The sequence below is a fragment of the Acomys minous genome (assembly GCF_964271855.1).
Source record: "Acomys minous genome assembly, chromosome: 3".
Lineage (NCBI taxonomy): Eukaryota > Metazoa > Chordata > Mammalia > Rodentia > Muridae > Acomys > Acomys minous.
The window spans coordinates 9,714,725-9,732,778 of NC_140485.1; the positions used below are offsets into that span (position 1 = coordinate 9,714,725).

Consider the following 18,054-nt stretch of genomic DNA (forward strand, 5'->3'; position numbering starts at 1 on the left):
TCTCTGACAGGCCTGAACTAATACATAGTCATCATACTGATTCAAACATAATGATTCAAATTGTTGCTGTTAAAAATAATTGCCAGATGCTGTGGAGTATGCCTGTAGTCCCAGCACACGGGGAGGCAGAGAAAGGCTGATTTCTGTGAATTCGAGACTAGCCTGGTCTACAAATCAAGTCCAGGACAGCCAAGGCTATACAGAGAAACACTGCCTTGGTCAATCCCCCACGCACCCCAAAATTTTTATTGGCCAACCCAGCCACAGAACCTTTGACCTGCAGTTGTCCTGTCTGCAGAGTGTTCTGGGACCAGAGCCTGGCAGAATCATGATCAGAGAGACCAGAGAGACGTCATCTTGCAAAGGATGGGAGCAGATGTAGAGTACCACAGCCAGACTTTAGGAAGAGCTTGAAGAGTCCTGTGGAGAAGAGGGAGGACAGATTGGAGGAGTCAGAGGGGTCAAGGACACCACAAGAACATGGCTTACAGAATCAGCTGACAAGAACTCATGGGGATTCACAGAGATCAGGGAGCCTGTAGAGTCTGACTGTTACTTGGTCCTCTGCATGTATGTCATGGCCGAGTAGCTTGATGTTCTTGTGGAAACCGCATCAGTAGAAGCAGGGACTGTCCCTGACTTTTCTGCCTACTTGTGGGCCCCCATGCCTCCCCCTGGCTGTCTTGTCCAGCACTGATGTGATGGTTTGTGCCTGGTCTTGTTATGCAGTGTTTGTTTGATGCCCCTGGGAGGCCTGCTCTTTTCTGAGGGGAGGTGGAGGAGGGGTGGATCTGGGACAGAAGGGAGGTGGAAGGGAGAGACTAGGGGAGAGGAGGGAGGGAAAACTGTGGTATATGAGAGAAGAATGAAAAAATAACAAAATTTAAATAGTTTTTTATAAATGTTAAGAAAATAATGTGTGGGTACAGTATATTGCATTCTGTGGGGGATAACAAATATTTTTGAAAACTTTGAAAATTAATTTGTAGACATTGTGTTACTTTAAGAACTTTTAAATTGTATATCTGAAAATCTTGCTGAAAGCTTCAGTATCAAAGCAGTATTCATAAAGTTTTGAGTACCTCTGCATTATAAATTTAAGTATCTAAATGTTTTTCTGAATGTATGTTTTTGCACCCCATGTGCATAGTGCTCTAGAAGCCAGAGAAGGGCATTGGATCCCCTGGGACTGAGTTACAGAGGGTTGCACTGCATGGCTTGGGGGCGGGGCTTGCACGCACAGGCCCACCAGCATGCTCTGCATGGTGGCCTTGGAGGGAAGGGGGCAGTGGAGAAACCTATTCCTAAAAAAAAAAAGTTTATTTTTAAAAACCAATACCAGAGGTTGTTCTCTGATCTCCTCACACACACACTGATCTTCATGTTTGTGTTGGTGGTGTTCCTGGGCTATGCTTCTAGGTATGTGTGTCTCTTCTGTGGGGCCGGTCTCATTCCTGAGCTGTTGCCATTTTAGTAAGACAAAACACACACACACACACACACACACACACACACACACACACACACACACACACACAATTTTAATTGTGTCTTAGCTGTTGTTGTTTTTTGTTTGTTTGTTTGTTTGTTTTTTTGAAATAAAATTACTACTCCATGGAGAACTTCACTAAGATTGGAGCCTTTGCTCTGTCAAGCAGCTTAGCATATTCAAGACGTTGCTCTGGACTGGAAGAATTTTGAAGCTCAAAGCCAGTGTGTGTGGAAGGGAAACATCTTGTGAGGAGAATGTTATTGCCTGACTGCTTTCCTGTCCTCGGCAGCTGGGTATGTGCATAGCAGGTTGGCAAGTTTGATAATTAATTAAGGAGGAGGAAATGAGTCATCTGAGGAACCCTATCTTGTCCCTCATTGTTTCTTTCTTCTGCACATGTCTGGCAAAATCTTCACAATCTAGGACCACTGTTTCCACATTGAGTCTTAAACACCTGTCTTTAAGCACTGAGCTATAAACAGATAAATGGCCTGGCATGCCAAGAGCTTGATATTGGGTAATGCAATTTTATCATCAGGCACATGTGAGATTTTTTGTTGTTGTTGGAAAAATGTAGCAAGACTGAAAATGCCTTTAAAAACTTAGAATCTGGAAGGTTGCCCTTGAAGGTGGTGGCGGCCTGAAGGAAAATGGCCCCCAAAGGCTCCTAGGGAGCTGCACTGTTTACTTCAAAGGATTGGGGTGTGTTAGAGGAAGTGTGTCAGTGGGGGTGACTTGGAGGTCTCCAGTGCCCTAGCCAGGCCCAGGATCTCTCTTCCCTACTGCTGTGGTTCCAACTGTAGAATACTCAGCTACTTCTTCAGTACCATGTCTGCCTGTGCTTGCCTTGCCTCCCATCAGGACAGTAGTAGACTAACCCTCTGGACCTGTAAGCCAGCCCCACTTAAATGTTTTTCTGTATAATGGTTTCCATGATTCTGGTGTCTCTTAACAGCAATAGAAATTCTGTGTGTATTTTTATATGTGTGGATTCTTGTTTGTAACATTTTACTTAGATATGATTTCATATGTAGGAAAAAGCTCTATCACTGATCCCATGGAGTCATCTCTCAGAAGCACTATTGTTGCCTTTTTGTATTACTTTTGTATCCTCGCTTATCTGTTCCTTCCTCTACATACACTTTCCTCAAGTATTTCAGAGGAGATTTAAACTCCTTTACTCCAACACATCAGTGTGTATTTCTGAAGACAGAACATTCTTCTAAACAACTTATTTTCACATGCCGGTGTTTGTCTTCATAGTGTCCACGTAATATCCCCTTGTCACCCGTCCAGAATACAATCCTAGATGGCATCCTGTGTTTAGTGTCCCTTTCAACATTTCTCTCAGCTTCTCTTGTGAGAAGTTGACTTTGACAAATTTGAAGCATTCAGATGAGTTAGTGAGTGGAGAGTGTTGCTATGTGAAGCTGTTCTTTACTCCCATTCAGACTTGGTTCCACATTTTAAGTGATGTATTTCAGTGGTTATCTTATAAGTTGCATGGTCAACATTTTACAGTTTTGTTTGCACCTTAGTTGTTGAAATTGGCATTTTTACTTCGTTAAGTTAGAGCTCATAAGATTTATTCCACAATAAATTTTCAATTTTTTCACTTTATTTTTAATAAACTTATAAAGAGATACATTGAGACTGCAAATATCATGCTATTTAAGCCTTCACCCACTAGTTCTAGCAAACATGATTTTCAAACTCCTAGTAAGCATATTTTGTGACAATTTATACATACATACATACATACATACATACATACATATTGTATTCTGATTATTCTTTCCCCATACCCTTGCTTTTTCCCCTCCCATCCCTACCACCACCATTCGTCTCCTCTCTGAAAGTCTCTTTCCCAGATTTATATCTTACTTTTGTTTGTTTTGTGACCTGCTGAGTTTAACCAGAGCCCCCGTGTGACATCAGTTTGAAACAATTCATTGGAACTTGGCTGGATCACTGGTGGGTAGACAACTAAAGTCAATTTCTTCCCTCACCTAGAAGCTCACAGTAGCTAGTACTGCAACAGAGGGAGGATGGGCTAGTCCTCCTGAGACCCTCCCCCATCCACACCGACTTCTGACAGTTTTTGTGTTGACCCAGTTCAGGCAAACACAGCTGCTGTGAGTTCATGATCATAATTTTTGTTTGTTTGTTTTGATTTTCTCCCTTTTATTAAACACTGATTCTCATACAGTATAATCTGAATACAGTTTCCCTCCCTCTACTCTTCTCAGTTCCTTAACCACTTCCTTTCTCATCCAGTCCACTCTTTCTGTCTCTCATTGTAAAAGAATAAGCTTCTAAGAGATAACAAAATATAACAAAATAAAGTATAATGAGAGAAAACAAAAACCATCATTTCAAAGCTGAGTAAGCCAAACCAACAGGAAAATAAAAGCACCAAGAGAAGGCTCAGGAAGACCTTCTCAGACTCACTCATTAACACTGTCAGAAGTACCATAAAAGCACTAAGTTAAAAACTGTAGTATATATGCAGAGGACCTGGTGCAGGCCATGTAGGCCCTGTGATTGCTGCCACCTTCTCCTCTGTAGAGCGTCATGACGTCTGAGGGGAGGGATTTGATGGAGACATCTTGTTTAGAACCGTGCATTCCAAGATATTTCGTTCTGTGTACTTTGTGGCTATGGGTCTCTGTATTTGTTCCATCTGCTACAGGAACTGTTCCATCAGTCTCTGATGATGACTGAATAAGACACTGATCATGATTATAATTACTATGCTTGCTTGAAGATGGCACTTTGCAGCCTTTCTCCGTGTCTTCTCTTCTTTCCACCTCTTCTACATTCTTCCTCAAGCCTCAGGAGGATGGTATAATGTCTTCTTTACGAGTGTTTTTTACATACTATTTATTATTATCGTGTATGTACATAGTGTGGATGACATGTAGGTGTCCCAGAGTGCATATCCAAGAAGTTTGACAACTCTGGAGAATCAATTCTTTCCTTCCACTGTGAATTTTAGGTTTTGAATCATACCATCAGGCTTAAGTGACAGACAGTCAGTAGATGTCTTCTGTGTTTATTTGTTGACTCTGCTGCCAGAAATAAAGAGCTGTATCCTCTCTTATTTTTTTCACTTGTTTCCGTCTTTGCTTCTTAATTTGCTCAGTGGTTATAATTCATCACTGTCACCTGTCACTTTCTTGAGAGCAAATTTGGCCAGCAAGAGACCTTCAGGTCAACCATGGGGTCTTTTTGATAAGTGCCTCTCATTCTTGAAGCATTTCCTTCCTGTCTGTGGCAAGCTAGTTTAGATTCATCGCTATTTTGTCTGCCCTGACTGTAGTGTCTTAAGTAAAGACTTAAGTCATGTATGCATATGTATATGTTGAAAGAAACTGTGCTGTGGAATATTGCAATTACTAAATCACTATGTACTGTATTATGAATGTGTATGTGTTTAATCTTCTAAGTTCAAATGTGAGCATTTATTCTACATGTAATAATCATAAGTTCTGACAAGAAAGAAATACATTTTTCATTTCACAGTAAATGGCATTACAGTTTTGAGTACTAAATCATCTTGACATTTATGAAGGAGCAAATGGAAAGTAGGGAATGAGTGTTAAATATAAAGCTATCTTTAACTGTTCTATTAAAAAGGCAAAGATTTATTTTCCATCTGTGGATGTGAATGTGCCTATTTGTGTTCTTGTTCACACAGTGGAATTTCTGTGGAGCCATACTACAGAGAGCATGTGCGTGGGATATATGTCAGCCCAGGATGGGAAAGCCAAGGTAAGTGTGGGGAGTGGTAGGGGGGGGGGTAGGGTCATAACCTGAAAGCCCTGTAGTCAGTATATAAGCTTCGAACCCATCTGTTGAAGCAGACGACTTTTCCACCTCTCAAGTAGTAACCAGTGAGCTTCATTCAAATCACAATTAATAGTGCCAAAGAAAATCAGCAGATGGTAAAAATGCTCTTCTTGGTGGAACAAAGTGAGTTAGCAAACCCCTTCTTTTGGTCCCCTTTTGCCTAGTATGAATACTTGAAACGAGGAAACTCAAGATTTGTAAGAGAAAATGAGAATAAAGCTGACAAGCTAACCAAGATGGATGCTTCCTCAAGGGAGGTTGAAAAGGATAAAGGAAACTAAGACAATTTAGAATTAGCCTCTGGGATGTATCTCTACATCTTTCATAACAGAAATGGCTGAGATGCTTGTGGACTACCATCCAGCTCTCTTACCATCTCTTGTGCCTTGTTCTGTGTCTACATGGGCGTGGCCTCTGTGAGCAACACAGCAGTTGCCACAGCAGTCATACAGTCATCCAAGCATCAGCTCTTGACTTGCAGGTCTCCTTGAACTTACAATGCTTGATCTTGAGACATAAAAACAGGATTTGTGGATTTAATATTGACTTCAGGTTCCTGTTCATAAGTTTTTTTAGGAACAGCTGTGGTATATGACATTTACTTGGCATTAAGGCACCCCAGATTCAAAGTTATGAAGTTGGGCAACCTTTTTTTTTAAAGACAAGTATCTATTTTACATATTTGGAACAGCAAGTAAAGAAACTTCTGATATATGTTCTCTAATTGTCATTAAGTAGCTTTAAAAAGAGAGTAAGTTAACTAGAGAGTAGTGATACATCATGATGGTATTTTGAGCAATAGCAAACAATGTATTTGACAATGGTCACATAAGATTGCATTGCCTAATGAAATCACACATGTGATGCTCACTCAGAGAAAATGATCTAGCGACAGTTTTCTCAGGATTAATTTTCATTATTAAATAGCACATGGCTGTAGTTGATTGTTCATTTCTCATACAATACATACATATGTATATATATATGTATATGTGTGTGTTTGTGTATGTGTGTGTGTATATATGTATATATATAATCAGTAGGGTTACACAGTGTCTATGAATTTAATATATAGGAACATTGACTGGTAGTCATGAAACATTACAGAGCCCCCCACCTCCGTTGTATCAGGTGAAGACCTGATAAGACTTGTATTTTCTCTCAGTAGACCTATTGCATAAGTGAATTTATAGGTTGCCTTGCTTTGTAATCTTTCAAAAAGAGATTTGTAATTGTGCACTTTAGAGCTGACTGTCGTGTTTGGAGCAGCACTTATAGACTTCTTTTATGGCAGTTGAAACCCTGATGTCTGTGCCATCTAGTATGGCTGGAGAACTACATGCTGAAATACTGAGTGTCTGAAATGTGGCTAGTAGAGCTGAAGAACTGAATTTTACACGTCACTTCATTTTTTAGTAGCATATGTGGCTCATAGCTACTGTATTGAGTACCATAGGTTTTAATAAACAAGTGGAAAATGGTTATTCAGGTATTTCCAGCACATTCTCTTGTGGATGACAGCAGTTTCCAAACAGGAAGCAAACTGAATAAGCCAGGGTTCCTTGTAGTCATTGAATCCTTCTCTTTCACTCTGCATATTGATCTTGAACAAAGGTCATGTACAAAAGATCATGATGAGAGTGGGCGTCAGCACTGAGGCCAGTTGTGTGGGTCAGGGGTTAGGGAAAGAGGGTGGTGTACCAAGCCCCTTGAGTGGAAGTGTCTGCCTTTCCTGCTGGTGATCTCTGCAAAATACCTGCCATTGGATAGCAAAATACTATCCAAAGTATGGATAGTAAAGAAAGCACAGAAACCCGAGTTGGACCTACAGCAGTTTTGCCTTGAGTTGTGCTGTTTATGAGAGAAACATTAGAGCATAGGTACTAGTTAGGTTTAAAAATCATATTGCCAATTTTCTTTAGTGACTGGACAGTTAATGAGCAGTTTTTCATAAACACTAGTGCACATAGTTGAGTGCCATAAAGCATGTTTAAACTGGAATGGAATTGATTCCGGCGCATCACCCTCACCCTAAATGAATTAGTTTTTATTTTTTATATAGAGAGATTACTTTTTATAATAACAGTATAAATACTGTTATAACATTGATTCTTGAGGAAGAATAGGCTGTTTTATAGTTTTAATATCTCTCTAAAGGTTTCTTATTAGTTGTGGAAAAATAATAATTCTGTAATCAAGGAAATAGGCAACACTGCAACTGTGTTGAGAACTAGGGCCATCATCAAGACAGTGTGTGTGCCTCTGGATGTGACAGCCTGGGAAGGACACAGTGCCACTTATATGGTGTTCCATCTGGAAGTACATAGCATGAACTTATTACAGGTAAACAGACAAATCCAGGGTGAAGAGCATGTTGGGAAGAAAATAAAAAAGGATGGTGCTATATGCAACTGTCAAGTGCCATAAAAGATAAGGGCCATCGAAGGGTTCCAGATTGAATACTGCCAAGGATATGTTCCCAGTAACTGTTTTAACTCACCTTAAAGTGGCTTCTGTATATCAAACCCAAATGTTGTAATACATCTTAGGTCATTTTGCAAAATTGAAATAAGGTTAGCAAAAAAGAGTTGCGTTATTGTTAAATTCACTAACATTGTTATCTATGGTATGATTAATAGGGAAATACTCATATTTTTAGGCAACACACATTGAAGTATCTAGGCAAACGGGGACCTGTATGTATAATCTTGGTCTTTCAGAAAAGTATTGTGTGAGTGAATGTGTGGATAATAAACTACCAAGTAAATGGAACACAATGTTGACAACAGATAAACCGTGGTAGGTGTTTCATAATACTTACACTGTTCTGTAATTTTAAAGTTATCTTAAGGCAGAATGCCTCAAATATATCACTTGCATAAAACATAGATCTAATAATTTGTTAGCCATGCACTTTAGTTGTACAATACAAAAGTTTTGGCCTTGGTTTATAACCAGCTCTACACTGAATGGATGGTTACTTTTCTCCATACTGCTGCCTTTTGTTTTCTGGCTGGAACTCTGAGAGGTATGACTTTCTCACTGTTGACCTGCCTCACATTAGGATATCTTCTGGAATAATACCCAGCCTTTGGCTTTAAAGTTTTATCTACTTAGGAAATATTTACTTGTAATATCCTTTGTCCTGTGTGTCAAACTGTGTTCATATTTTGACAGACCTTGCCTGTGTCATTATTTTCTTTGGACTAGGAAGTCATTTTTGAATATGAAAAGTATATACAATAAAAGAGAATAAATTATCAATATTAAAACCTTTACTGCAAAGATGTTGCCAAAAAATAAAAACAAAAACAGTCCACAGAATAGGAAAACATATTTACTAACAATGCCATTGGTGAGTGACTTACATCAGTTTAGAATAAATTTTAAATTCTTGTAATTCAGCAAGATGTAAATAAACATTTCTTCAGTGAAGATTTACAATCCATAAATAAGTATATGGAAATATGCCTACTGTTGGTATTCATTAGTGAACAATAAATCAAAACCACAGTGGTTCTTATCCACTTCTCATCCAACATAATGTCTATAGAAAAGAAAAATGACATGTATTTGTTAGGAAAAAAATAAAACTTTCATATACTGCTGCTAGGAGTGTAGAAATGATCTGTCTGAAAAGCAGCATGATAGTTTCTCAGAAAGTTTAATAGAATTACTGCATTACCCAGCAGGTCCACTCTTAGGTATATACTAAAGATAATTTAAAAAGTAGGAACAACTCAATGCCTATTGACTGTTGGATGGATAAGTAAGTGTGTTGCGTTCATGAAATGATTTTTTTTAACCACAAAAAAGAATGAAGTTCTGCAACAGTTAGCCCCAGTGTCTCTTGAAAACATGAAGCCAGGTGAAAAAGACCAGACATTGCATGTTTCCATTTGCATTAAATGTCTAGAATTGGAAAACCTGTAGAAACAAATGTAAGAGATTAGTGGGGCCTGGGGGGTGGGAGTTCGGATATTGGGTTTATTTTCAAGGACATGAAAAGGTTCTGGAATTATAAAGTTGCCCTGCTTTACAAATATACTGCAAACCACTAGACTGAACATTTATTTAAAATGGTGGATTTTATGGCATTTGTGTTTTTCCATAAAGCTATAAAAATATCAACCAGTGTAATTACCAAAATAAAGGAGGAAAAATATATGTTCATTCTGATACCACACAATCTGTTCAGCTTCCACTTGTTATAATCCCCTCAAAATACCAGATACTGGAAGAACTTCCTTAGGTTAAAAAAAAAAATTACCAAGAGCCTAAAAATCATAGCAGTTACCTGGGCGTGGTGACATATACTTGTAATCCCAGCATTCAGAGAGGCAGAAGCAGACAGATCTCTTTGAGTTCAAGGCCAACCTGGTCTACAAAGGGAGTCCAGGACAGCAAAGGCTACACAGAGAAACCCTGTCTCAAAACAAAACAAAACAAAACAAAACAAAACAAAACAAAAAAAACTAAACCAAAACCAAAACCAAAAAACCCACCACAAAAACAAGCATACATAAAATGATAGCAGTCAGTGAACCATGGAACATTAATTAATGTTGGGAATGCACCAAAAGAAGGTCCACTTTGGTCTCTCTCATCACTTCTGTACCTAGAAATCCTCATCAGTACCATGTACAGTGCAAAAGGAGAAATCAGAGACAGAAGTTGGAAAAGAATTCTGCTGCTGCTGTTGTTGTTGTTGTTGTTTGGGTTTTTTTGGAGACAGGTTTCTCTGTGTGGCCCTGCCTGTCTTGGACTCACTTTCTAGACCAAGCTGTCCTTGAACTCACAGTGATCCACCTGGTTCTGGTTGTTGTTGTTGTTGTTTTATTTTTGTCTTTTTAAAGTAAGAAAGTGATAAAGTTGTTCAAAATTTGGTCTGGCAGCCCCACACAATGGTGTCCAGTCAGCACACATTGGATTCAGTGTATTATAAAAAAATTAATGACAGAAGTTGGGAGCAGAGGATGAAAAAAACCGCAGGAGTGAATGTCACCAAAGTGCATTATATGCACATATTGGGTTCTCAGAGAATTAACAGAAATATTATATTAGAAAGACATCATGTGATTTTATGTAATTGTCACCAGGATTCTCATCTGCTCTTACATGAACATTTCAGTAAACTGCAAAAAGCCAAAGCCAGACAACTCCCTGCAGTGTTTGGAGAGCATTAGTCTGAGACAGTCAGCTATCACTTTTTGCTCCTGTAGTCTCTTCTCCTCTCTCTTCCTTGATGATCCCTGAGCTTTAGGAGAGCGTGTGGTGCAATATCCCAGTTAGGGTTGAGCACGCTTCCTTCAGTCTCTGATTCTCTGCACATGGACCAGTTGGGAATCTCTGTATTCATCATAGTTCATTGCAAAAAGAATCCCCTTTGGTAAGGACTGAGAGATACACTAGTCTTCAGGTATAAAGATAAGTATTAGGGATGCCAAGCCGCAGAGTCTTCGTTCAGTTAATGGTACCAGTCATGGGTTCCTTCTTGTGGATTGGGCCGAACATCCAGTCAGGGAGTGGGTGGATCCTCCCATAACATCCAGTCAGGGAGTGGGTGGATCCTCCCATAACATCCAGTCAGGGAGTGGGTGGATCCTCCCATAACATCCAGTCAGGGAGTGGGTGGATCCTCCCATAACATTCCTGCTACTGCTTCAGCACCACGCACTTCATGCCAGTCCCCTTGCCCTAGAGTTCACACTGAGTGAGACTGTTTCCTACTTTATCCCCTAGGAGCCTGCAGAGCACCTTCTACCTCTGTGAAAGCCAGCCAGTAGCGATGGGGTTTTCTTGTTGATACAGGCTTGGTTTCTCTATGTTCTATGACTACTGGCAGTAAGCTGGGTACTTGGGGATCCATGGGACCCAGCTGACCAACAAATCAGAAGTGGTGACCCATAGCTGGCTGTGTGCCCCTGTTATAGGACAAAACCATATGGACATTTTTATATGTACGTGTATGCTATATGTATATAGGCTAAGGGTGTTGAACATTTTAAAACATCTTTCTCAAATTTTTTTCTTTTCTTTTGAGGGCCCTCTGTTTGGTTCCATAGCCCCATTTTTAAAAATTTGGGTTGTTTGATGTTTAGTTTTGTTTTTAGCAGTTTGTACAGTCTAGACACTAACACTCAGGATCAGATGCATAATTGTTAAAAGACTTTTTTCCATTCTATAGGCTGCCTTCATATTTAATTTAAATTCTGAAACAATGTTAAAAATAAATTAAAACACTTCCCAAAATACAAATGGAACTTGGGCAGTCAATACCATAAAAATATTATTTTTAAAATAAGAAAAATACTGTAGATAATTCATGTAACCCTACCATATGCTTTGGTCAGCTTCTTCCAAATTTTCCTTATGAATTTTGTAATGTTCCATCATACATTAGATTTTAAAATGCTATCTCCCTACATTTTCAAGCTTTACCAATCAATATCTAATTTTTGACAATTTCCTAAATATGTATACTATCAAATGTGGTTATATCTAACCCCCTTCCCACTCTCTAGCTCCAACACAGCTCCCTAGCTTCTTCCCAACCTCATGTCTTTTTTCTTCTCCCCCATCTTTTTATTACTTATTTATTTATTTACATAGAGATACTTTCTCAGTTGTCCCAGGCAAACCTTGAACCCATGATCCTTTTCCTCACCATCCCAAGTAGCTATGAATACTGGCCTGAGGCACCAGGCCATGCTTTCCTTCTCTGATGACTCATGATGTTCAGTTAGTGCTGCCTACCGTACATACCTGGTATGGCCATCTACTCGAACATGGGGAACTCCCTGTAGTCAATTGCCAGTAGCTCCTCAGTAAGGGTTGAGGCCTGGAGGGCACCTTTTCCTCCTTTATGCTGGGTTGTGGCTGGCTTTACCTCACGCAGGTCTTGTGCAGGTGACCACAACTGCTTAGAGTTTATGAACACAGTAGCTGGTTTAGAAAACAGTGCACCTCCAGCTCTGAGACACATTCTGCCTCCTTTTTCATGATGTTCCCTGAGCCTCTGGGTGTGTGTGTGTGTGTGTGTGTGTGTGTGTGTGTGTCTGTGTCTGTGTCTATGTGTGGGTGCTGAAATTAGACGAGAATCAATGAAATAATCTCATCCATTCTTATTTCTCTAACTTAAAAAATTATAAGGTTATTTAGTATATAATTAATATAATGAGTGTTTCCTGCTGTTAAGAGTAAAAATACAGTAAATGACATTGCTATTATAGACAAGGGAACTTACATTCAGAAATTTTATTTAAAGATCACAAAGAACATAGAATAGGAAACTGAGTTTAAAGTGATAGTTTATTCTGTTTGTGGGTACTTTGTCTTTTGTTCTTTTTAGCTTACTTCATAATATTGATAGTGATTGCATACGTAAATCTTTCCCTCCCTGTGTTGTAGGGCTGGGTCCTAGAGCCTTAGACATGCTAGGCAAGCTCTCTACCACCACGCTCTGTTACCCAGCCTCATAAATCTTGGGTGCCATTAATTTTCCCTGGCCTCGTAAAATCGTCCTAAATAGAGTTTACAACACTTGAGTAAGTCTTTCTTGTGCCAAGGATAAAGCCTCAGAAAGCTAAATATATTCTCTTCTACATCTTAAAGATGGAGTGAAGCATTGTGCTGTGTAACCAAGCTAGACACAAAAAAAGTACTTGGTGAGTTTTTCCATCATAGGAAATACTGACAAAGTTAGAGCAGAGACAGAAAGCTAAAGGGCTAAAAAGTGGGGCCTGAGGGAATTTGAGGGCGATAGTAGAAATGTTCCATTCATAAAGTTTTTGTTTATGTTATGGTTTTGTGGGTATACAAGCTATTAGAAGTCACCTAATCCTTTAACTAGCATCTATGTATTTTATGGCATGTAAATTATACCTCTGTGTTTTGAGAATCTGGATAAATAGAAATACTATATGAAGAATGACACTAGAGTTTGACTTGGGTTTCTGTATGAACCCATATTTATAACCTAGCACAAGTTACCAGTGTGACTCCCAATTTTAATTTTCTATCTGTCTATCTGTCATCTATCTATCTATTTATTTATTTATCTATCTGGGCTGTGCCTCACTAGATAGCCTAGTCTGGCCTAGATCTCATTATCTTCCAGCCTTGGTCTCCTTAGTCTGTGTGTGCCACTGTTCTGTACTTTCTAGAGAATACTCTGAGAGCCATGCTTTTGGTTTTGAATGTGTGAGAAAAATAAACATAAAGAGTACGTAGCTGATAGAAACAGAGAACAGATAGCCAAGCATCATCAAATCAGGCACTCAAAATACCCATCAAGGTAGCCCAATTGATAGAGGAAGCAAAAGGCCAAAAGATAACATTATCAAATCTGGGGTCTTACAGATCATAGGCTGGTCAGCTGGAGTTCCTGAATATAAGTGAATCTGAAGCAGAATGCAGCATCCCCTCCTGCAAAGCTTCCAGATAAAAGATCCTGTAGGGGAGGCAGTATCATCAAATTGGGCATTTACAAATATCCAGCAGAAGCCAACTGAGGAGGGCCTGAAACAGTGTAATACTGGAGTTTCCGCTTGGGAGACCAGACAGGGCAGAGCAGGGCAGACTTCTGCATGAGCTTCAGCCTTCACTTTCCTAGTATGTGCATTTTTGCATCATGGGATGAACAGTAGTAGTCCCTGTTGGAACTTCTACCTTCTAGCTGTTCTCAAAGGGGCAGTGTTTTTAATATAAACAGTTTGTTATTTTTCCACTCCCTATGACACAGACAGGAAACCAACCTGACTCACTACAAGGGTTTTAGAGGACACTCAACATAAGCCAGCTTGGTCTGAAGCAGGAGGCCCCACACTGCTTTCAGAGCAGTGTTAAACAGCACATGACAGTTCACCAATATCAAGGATGTTATAGCTATGTTGCCCTGCTTTGCAATTCCTTATTTTTAATGATTGGATACTTATGATGTTTTGACAGCACTGTGGGAAGTAGGTAAAAAGTGTAAGTGTAACATATGTAATAGGTGTGACATTACCTATGATGGAGTGCAGTGGTGATCATGATAGAGGTTGGAGAACCATTTAAAACCATCACGTTGCAGCCCCTGGCTTCATTTGCTTTGATGGTCATTAGTTTTGCTTCTTGAATTTTTATCTGGTAGGGACAGTAAATTGACCTTTAAAAATGTTGTATGCATAACTGAGTCAACAGGTAAATTCAGGGATTTCAGAACAAGGAAAGAAAAAAACATGCTTATAGCAACAATGATAGCTACCCATACCTCACCCCATAGTTGAGACTAGTGCACGGGCGATTGGTCCTCTCAGAAACCTGTCTGACTAGATGCTAGGGCAATGGTAAGCCATAGACCAAATGGGCAGTGTCCTGGCTGGCCTTTTTGTTTGTTTCTGTTGTCGTTGTCTTTTTTTAATGGATGATTCTGAAAGCCAGTAGGTAAAGGTGCTTGCTACCAAGCCTGATGACATGAGTTCAGTTCCTGGAAACCACCTGATAAAAGAAGAAAACCGCTCCTGCAAGTTATCTTCTGACCATCAGATGCACACCACAGCATGCATAGTAAGAAAAAGAGATCTGCCTGTGATTTTTCTGTTAAGGTCACCTAATTAAATAAGGTTGAAGAAATGTAGGGGAAAATATTTCTTACTTGCTGTGATTGAATTTCTCTTGGTGACTACAGCAGACAGTCTTCCTGGGCTCTGCCTACATTGGCTGGAGAAGCCTCTATGGGCTGTGCTGAGTGAGTGTCTCTTAAAAAGAGGCTGTGGGCCCACGAGAGTGGCTGGTGTCAGTAGTCAGCAAATTGATTTATGGAATTATATGAGTGTTAATTGTGTTTATTTATTTTACCATACCAAGAGCTACTTAATTATAAGTGAGACTTAGCGTTACCTTAATGACACAATATTAACAGTACCCAACCTCTGAAGCCATCTCAAGGTGGTAGGCTAGGCTCTCCCAAAGGTATGCACTAAGAAAGCACTCCAGAGCACTGCATTTTTCAAATGTGCTTGAAGACCACAAGGAAAGGTGGCTGGCTATTCAGTGATTTTTCTTGTGTCTTTTAAATTTGCTCAGATTTTCAAATATAGGAAAATGTGTTTTTTTCCATATGATCTTCAGACTCCCAGGCCCCATTGCTCTGTTTAGAAACTACTTTAAATAAATAAAAGATTGCAAAATTCAGAACGTGAAATATAAGCATAGCTTTCCTCTGCCTCAAATTAACTTCTAAAGGTAATGTCTAAAGGTAGTACTAAAGGTGCTAATATTGCCTAATTAGTAATTTCATTTTTGCCTAATCTCCAAATAGTTCATCTGAAATTTCTCTAAAGCAGTTAAGTAGAATAACCACAAAAGGAGAATTCACTCTGTTGGCAAGAGCATAAATCTTTGAAATATGAAACACTTGTTCACGTAAACCCCATTATCATCTTGGCATATGGTATATCTGTGACATACTTATATCTGTGGCTACTACTTAAACTTAGAGACACAGCATTAACCTTATTATTCACATGAGGGAGTATTCTATAACTGTTTGCTCTGAACTGAAAATGTCCTTGCTGGAGGGAGGAGGAAGGTGTGTAAGATTCAGGAAGTAAATTACATGGAAACATACAAGGCTCAGGAAGCTTCTGAAACCAAAATTCATAGGGATCCTTTCCACACTTATAAAAAGCTACGCAGGTAGTTTCTGGGATGCAGATCTTTTGAGTTCTCATGGTGCTTCCTAGTGATGAAGCAGATGTTGGGTCATCTGTCATTTGTAAGACACCTCTTGTGCTAGGTAACCCCAGTAACATCACCAGTTCGCTAAGCTTCATTGCGGGAAATAGTTCCATTGGCTGGCCTGTGCCCTATCTGAGATGAAATTTTTTTCTTTTTTTTTCTGAGATGAATCTTAAATCACACGACAGGAATATAGAGATTACATAATCGTTTCTTTTATTTATTAAACAATAGACAAATGATGTTTTGTGTTGTGTTTTCATGACTAAAAAGCTATAATCTTTGTCATGCTTATTTTCGTTAACTTTCTAACTTGAAATAAGGTATTGGTTTCTGTAATTGCAAACATTCAGGACTACACAACCCTCCTCATTGATTTGTGTATTGTGTGTGTGTGTGTGTGTGTGTGTGTGTGTGTGTGTGTGTGTGTGTGTGTGTGCGCGCGTGTGTGTGCGCGCGCGCGCGCTCTCTCCATGTTGTAACAAATTTATTACCCCCTGCTGTTAAGTAAGTGAGAAGAATGGACTCTTGCATGCAATGACATGTGGATACTCTAGTGGCTGTACAGCAGGCATAGCTACCTCTTATCAGTGAGCCTGTGTTGGACTTAGACATAGAATTTCATGTAAGGATGGCATTGCAGACACGAGATTTTGATTTTGTTGTTCTTTCTTCCTGTTAACATCTAGAGCAGTAGTTCCCGAACTGTGGGTCACAGCCCCTCCCAGGATAGAAAGAACCTTTCGTAGTGGTCACCTAAGACTACTGGAAAACACAGATATTTACATTATGATTCATAACAGTAGCAAAATGACAGTTATGAAGTAGTAATGACAACTACTTTATGGTTGAGGTCACCACAACATGAGGGAACTATATTAAATGATCATAGCATTAGACAGGTTGACAATCACTGGTCTAGATTTTTAGATTGAGAGCTAGATTATAACCAAATCAGATTTTTTTTAATTTAAAAAAATTAAAAATGTATTCACTTTATATCCTGATTATGGTCCCCTCCCTTGTCTGCTCCTGGGCCTGCCCTCCCTATGCCCCTTTCCTAGTCCTCAGAGAGGGGGAGCCCTCTTGGCCTACCTACTGATCCCAGCCTATGAAGTCTCATTGGGACTGCCTGCATCCTTTTCCTCTCTGGCAGGGTAAGGCACCCCACCAGGGAGAAGTGATCAAAGAGCAGGCAACAGAGTCCATGGCAGAGACAGCTCCTCCTCGCCTTAGGGGACCCACTTGGAGGCTGAGGTGCCTATCGGGTACATCTGAACTGGGGGCGTAGGTCCTCTCCATGCATGGTTCTTGTTTTGTGCATCAGTCTCCACAGGACCCCCCAGGCCCAGATTTGTTGTCTCTGTCTTCTTGTGGAGCTCCTGTCCCCTCTGGGTCCTTCTATCCCCTCACTCTTCCAGAGATTCTCTGTGCTCTGCCTAGAGTTTCACTGTGATACTCAGCTTCTGTTACTATCCCCTGCCTGGTGGAGTCTTTCAGAGCACATCTATGGCACGCTCCTGTCCTGTTCACCCTCTTATAGCATGTATTCTGTTGCCCTTCTGAATGAGAATTAAGCATGCTCCCTAGGGTCCTCCTTGTTACTTAGCTTTTTTAGGTCTGTGGATTGTAATGTGGTTATCTTGTATTATCCACTTACAAGTGAGTGTGTACCATGAGTGTCCTTCTGGGTCTGGGTTAGCTCACTCAGGTTGATCTTTTGCATCTCCATCCATTTGCCTGCAAATTTCATTTTTTAAAAATAATGGACTAGTATTCCATTGTTTAGATGTACCACAGTTTCTTTATCCATTCTTCTGCTGAGGGACATCTGAGTTGTTTCCAGTTTCTGGCTATTACGAATAAAGTTGCTATGAACATAGTTGAGCAAGTGTCCTTGTTTTATGGTGGAGCATCTTTTGGTTATATGCCCAGGAATGGTATAGCTGGGCCTTGAGGTAGAGCTGTCCCCAATTTTCTGAAAAAGC

The 18,054-nt window shown here is 39.8% G+C and overlaps 1 protein-coding gene across 11 annotated transcripts in view; it reads left to right on the forward strand.

The window, feature by feature from the left end:
• TASP1 (taspase 1) overlaps nucleotides 1-18,054 on the forward strand; it is a 218,486-nt gene that overhangs the window by 187,020 nt on the left and 13,412 nt on the right. For all 11 annotated transcript variants that reach the window (XR_014777659.1, XM_084774559.1, XM_084774564.1 and 8 more), the window contains one exon: nucleotides 5,193-5,266. Coding sequence is in view for 10 of the 11 variants with exons in the window: in XM_084774559.1 (XP_084630685.1) it covers nucleotides 5,193-5,266 (74 nt within the window). In the remaining variant the exon portion in view is untranslated. Of the gene's footprint in view, nucleotides 1-5,192; nucleotides 5,267-18,054 lie in introns of those variants that run through there.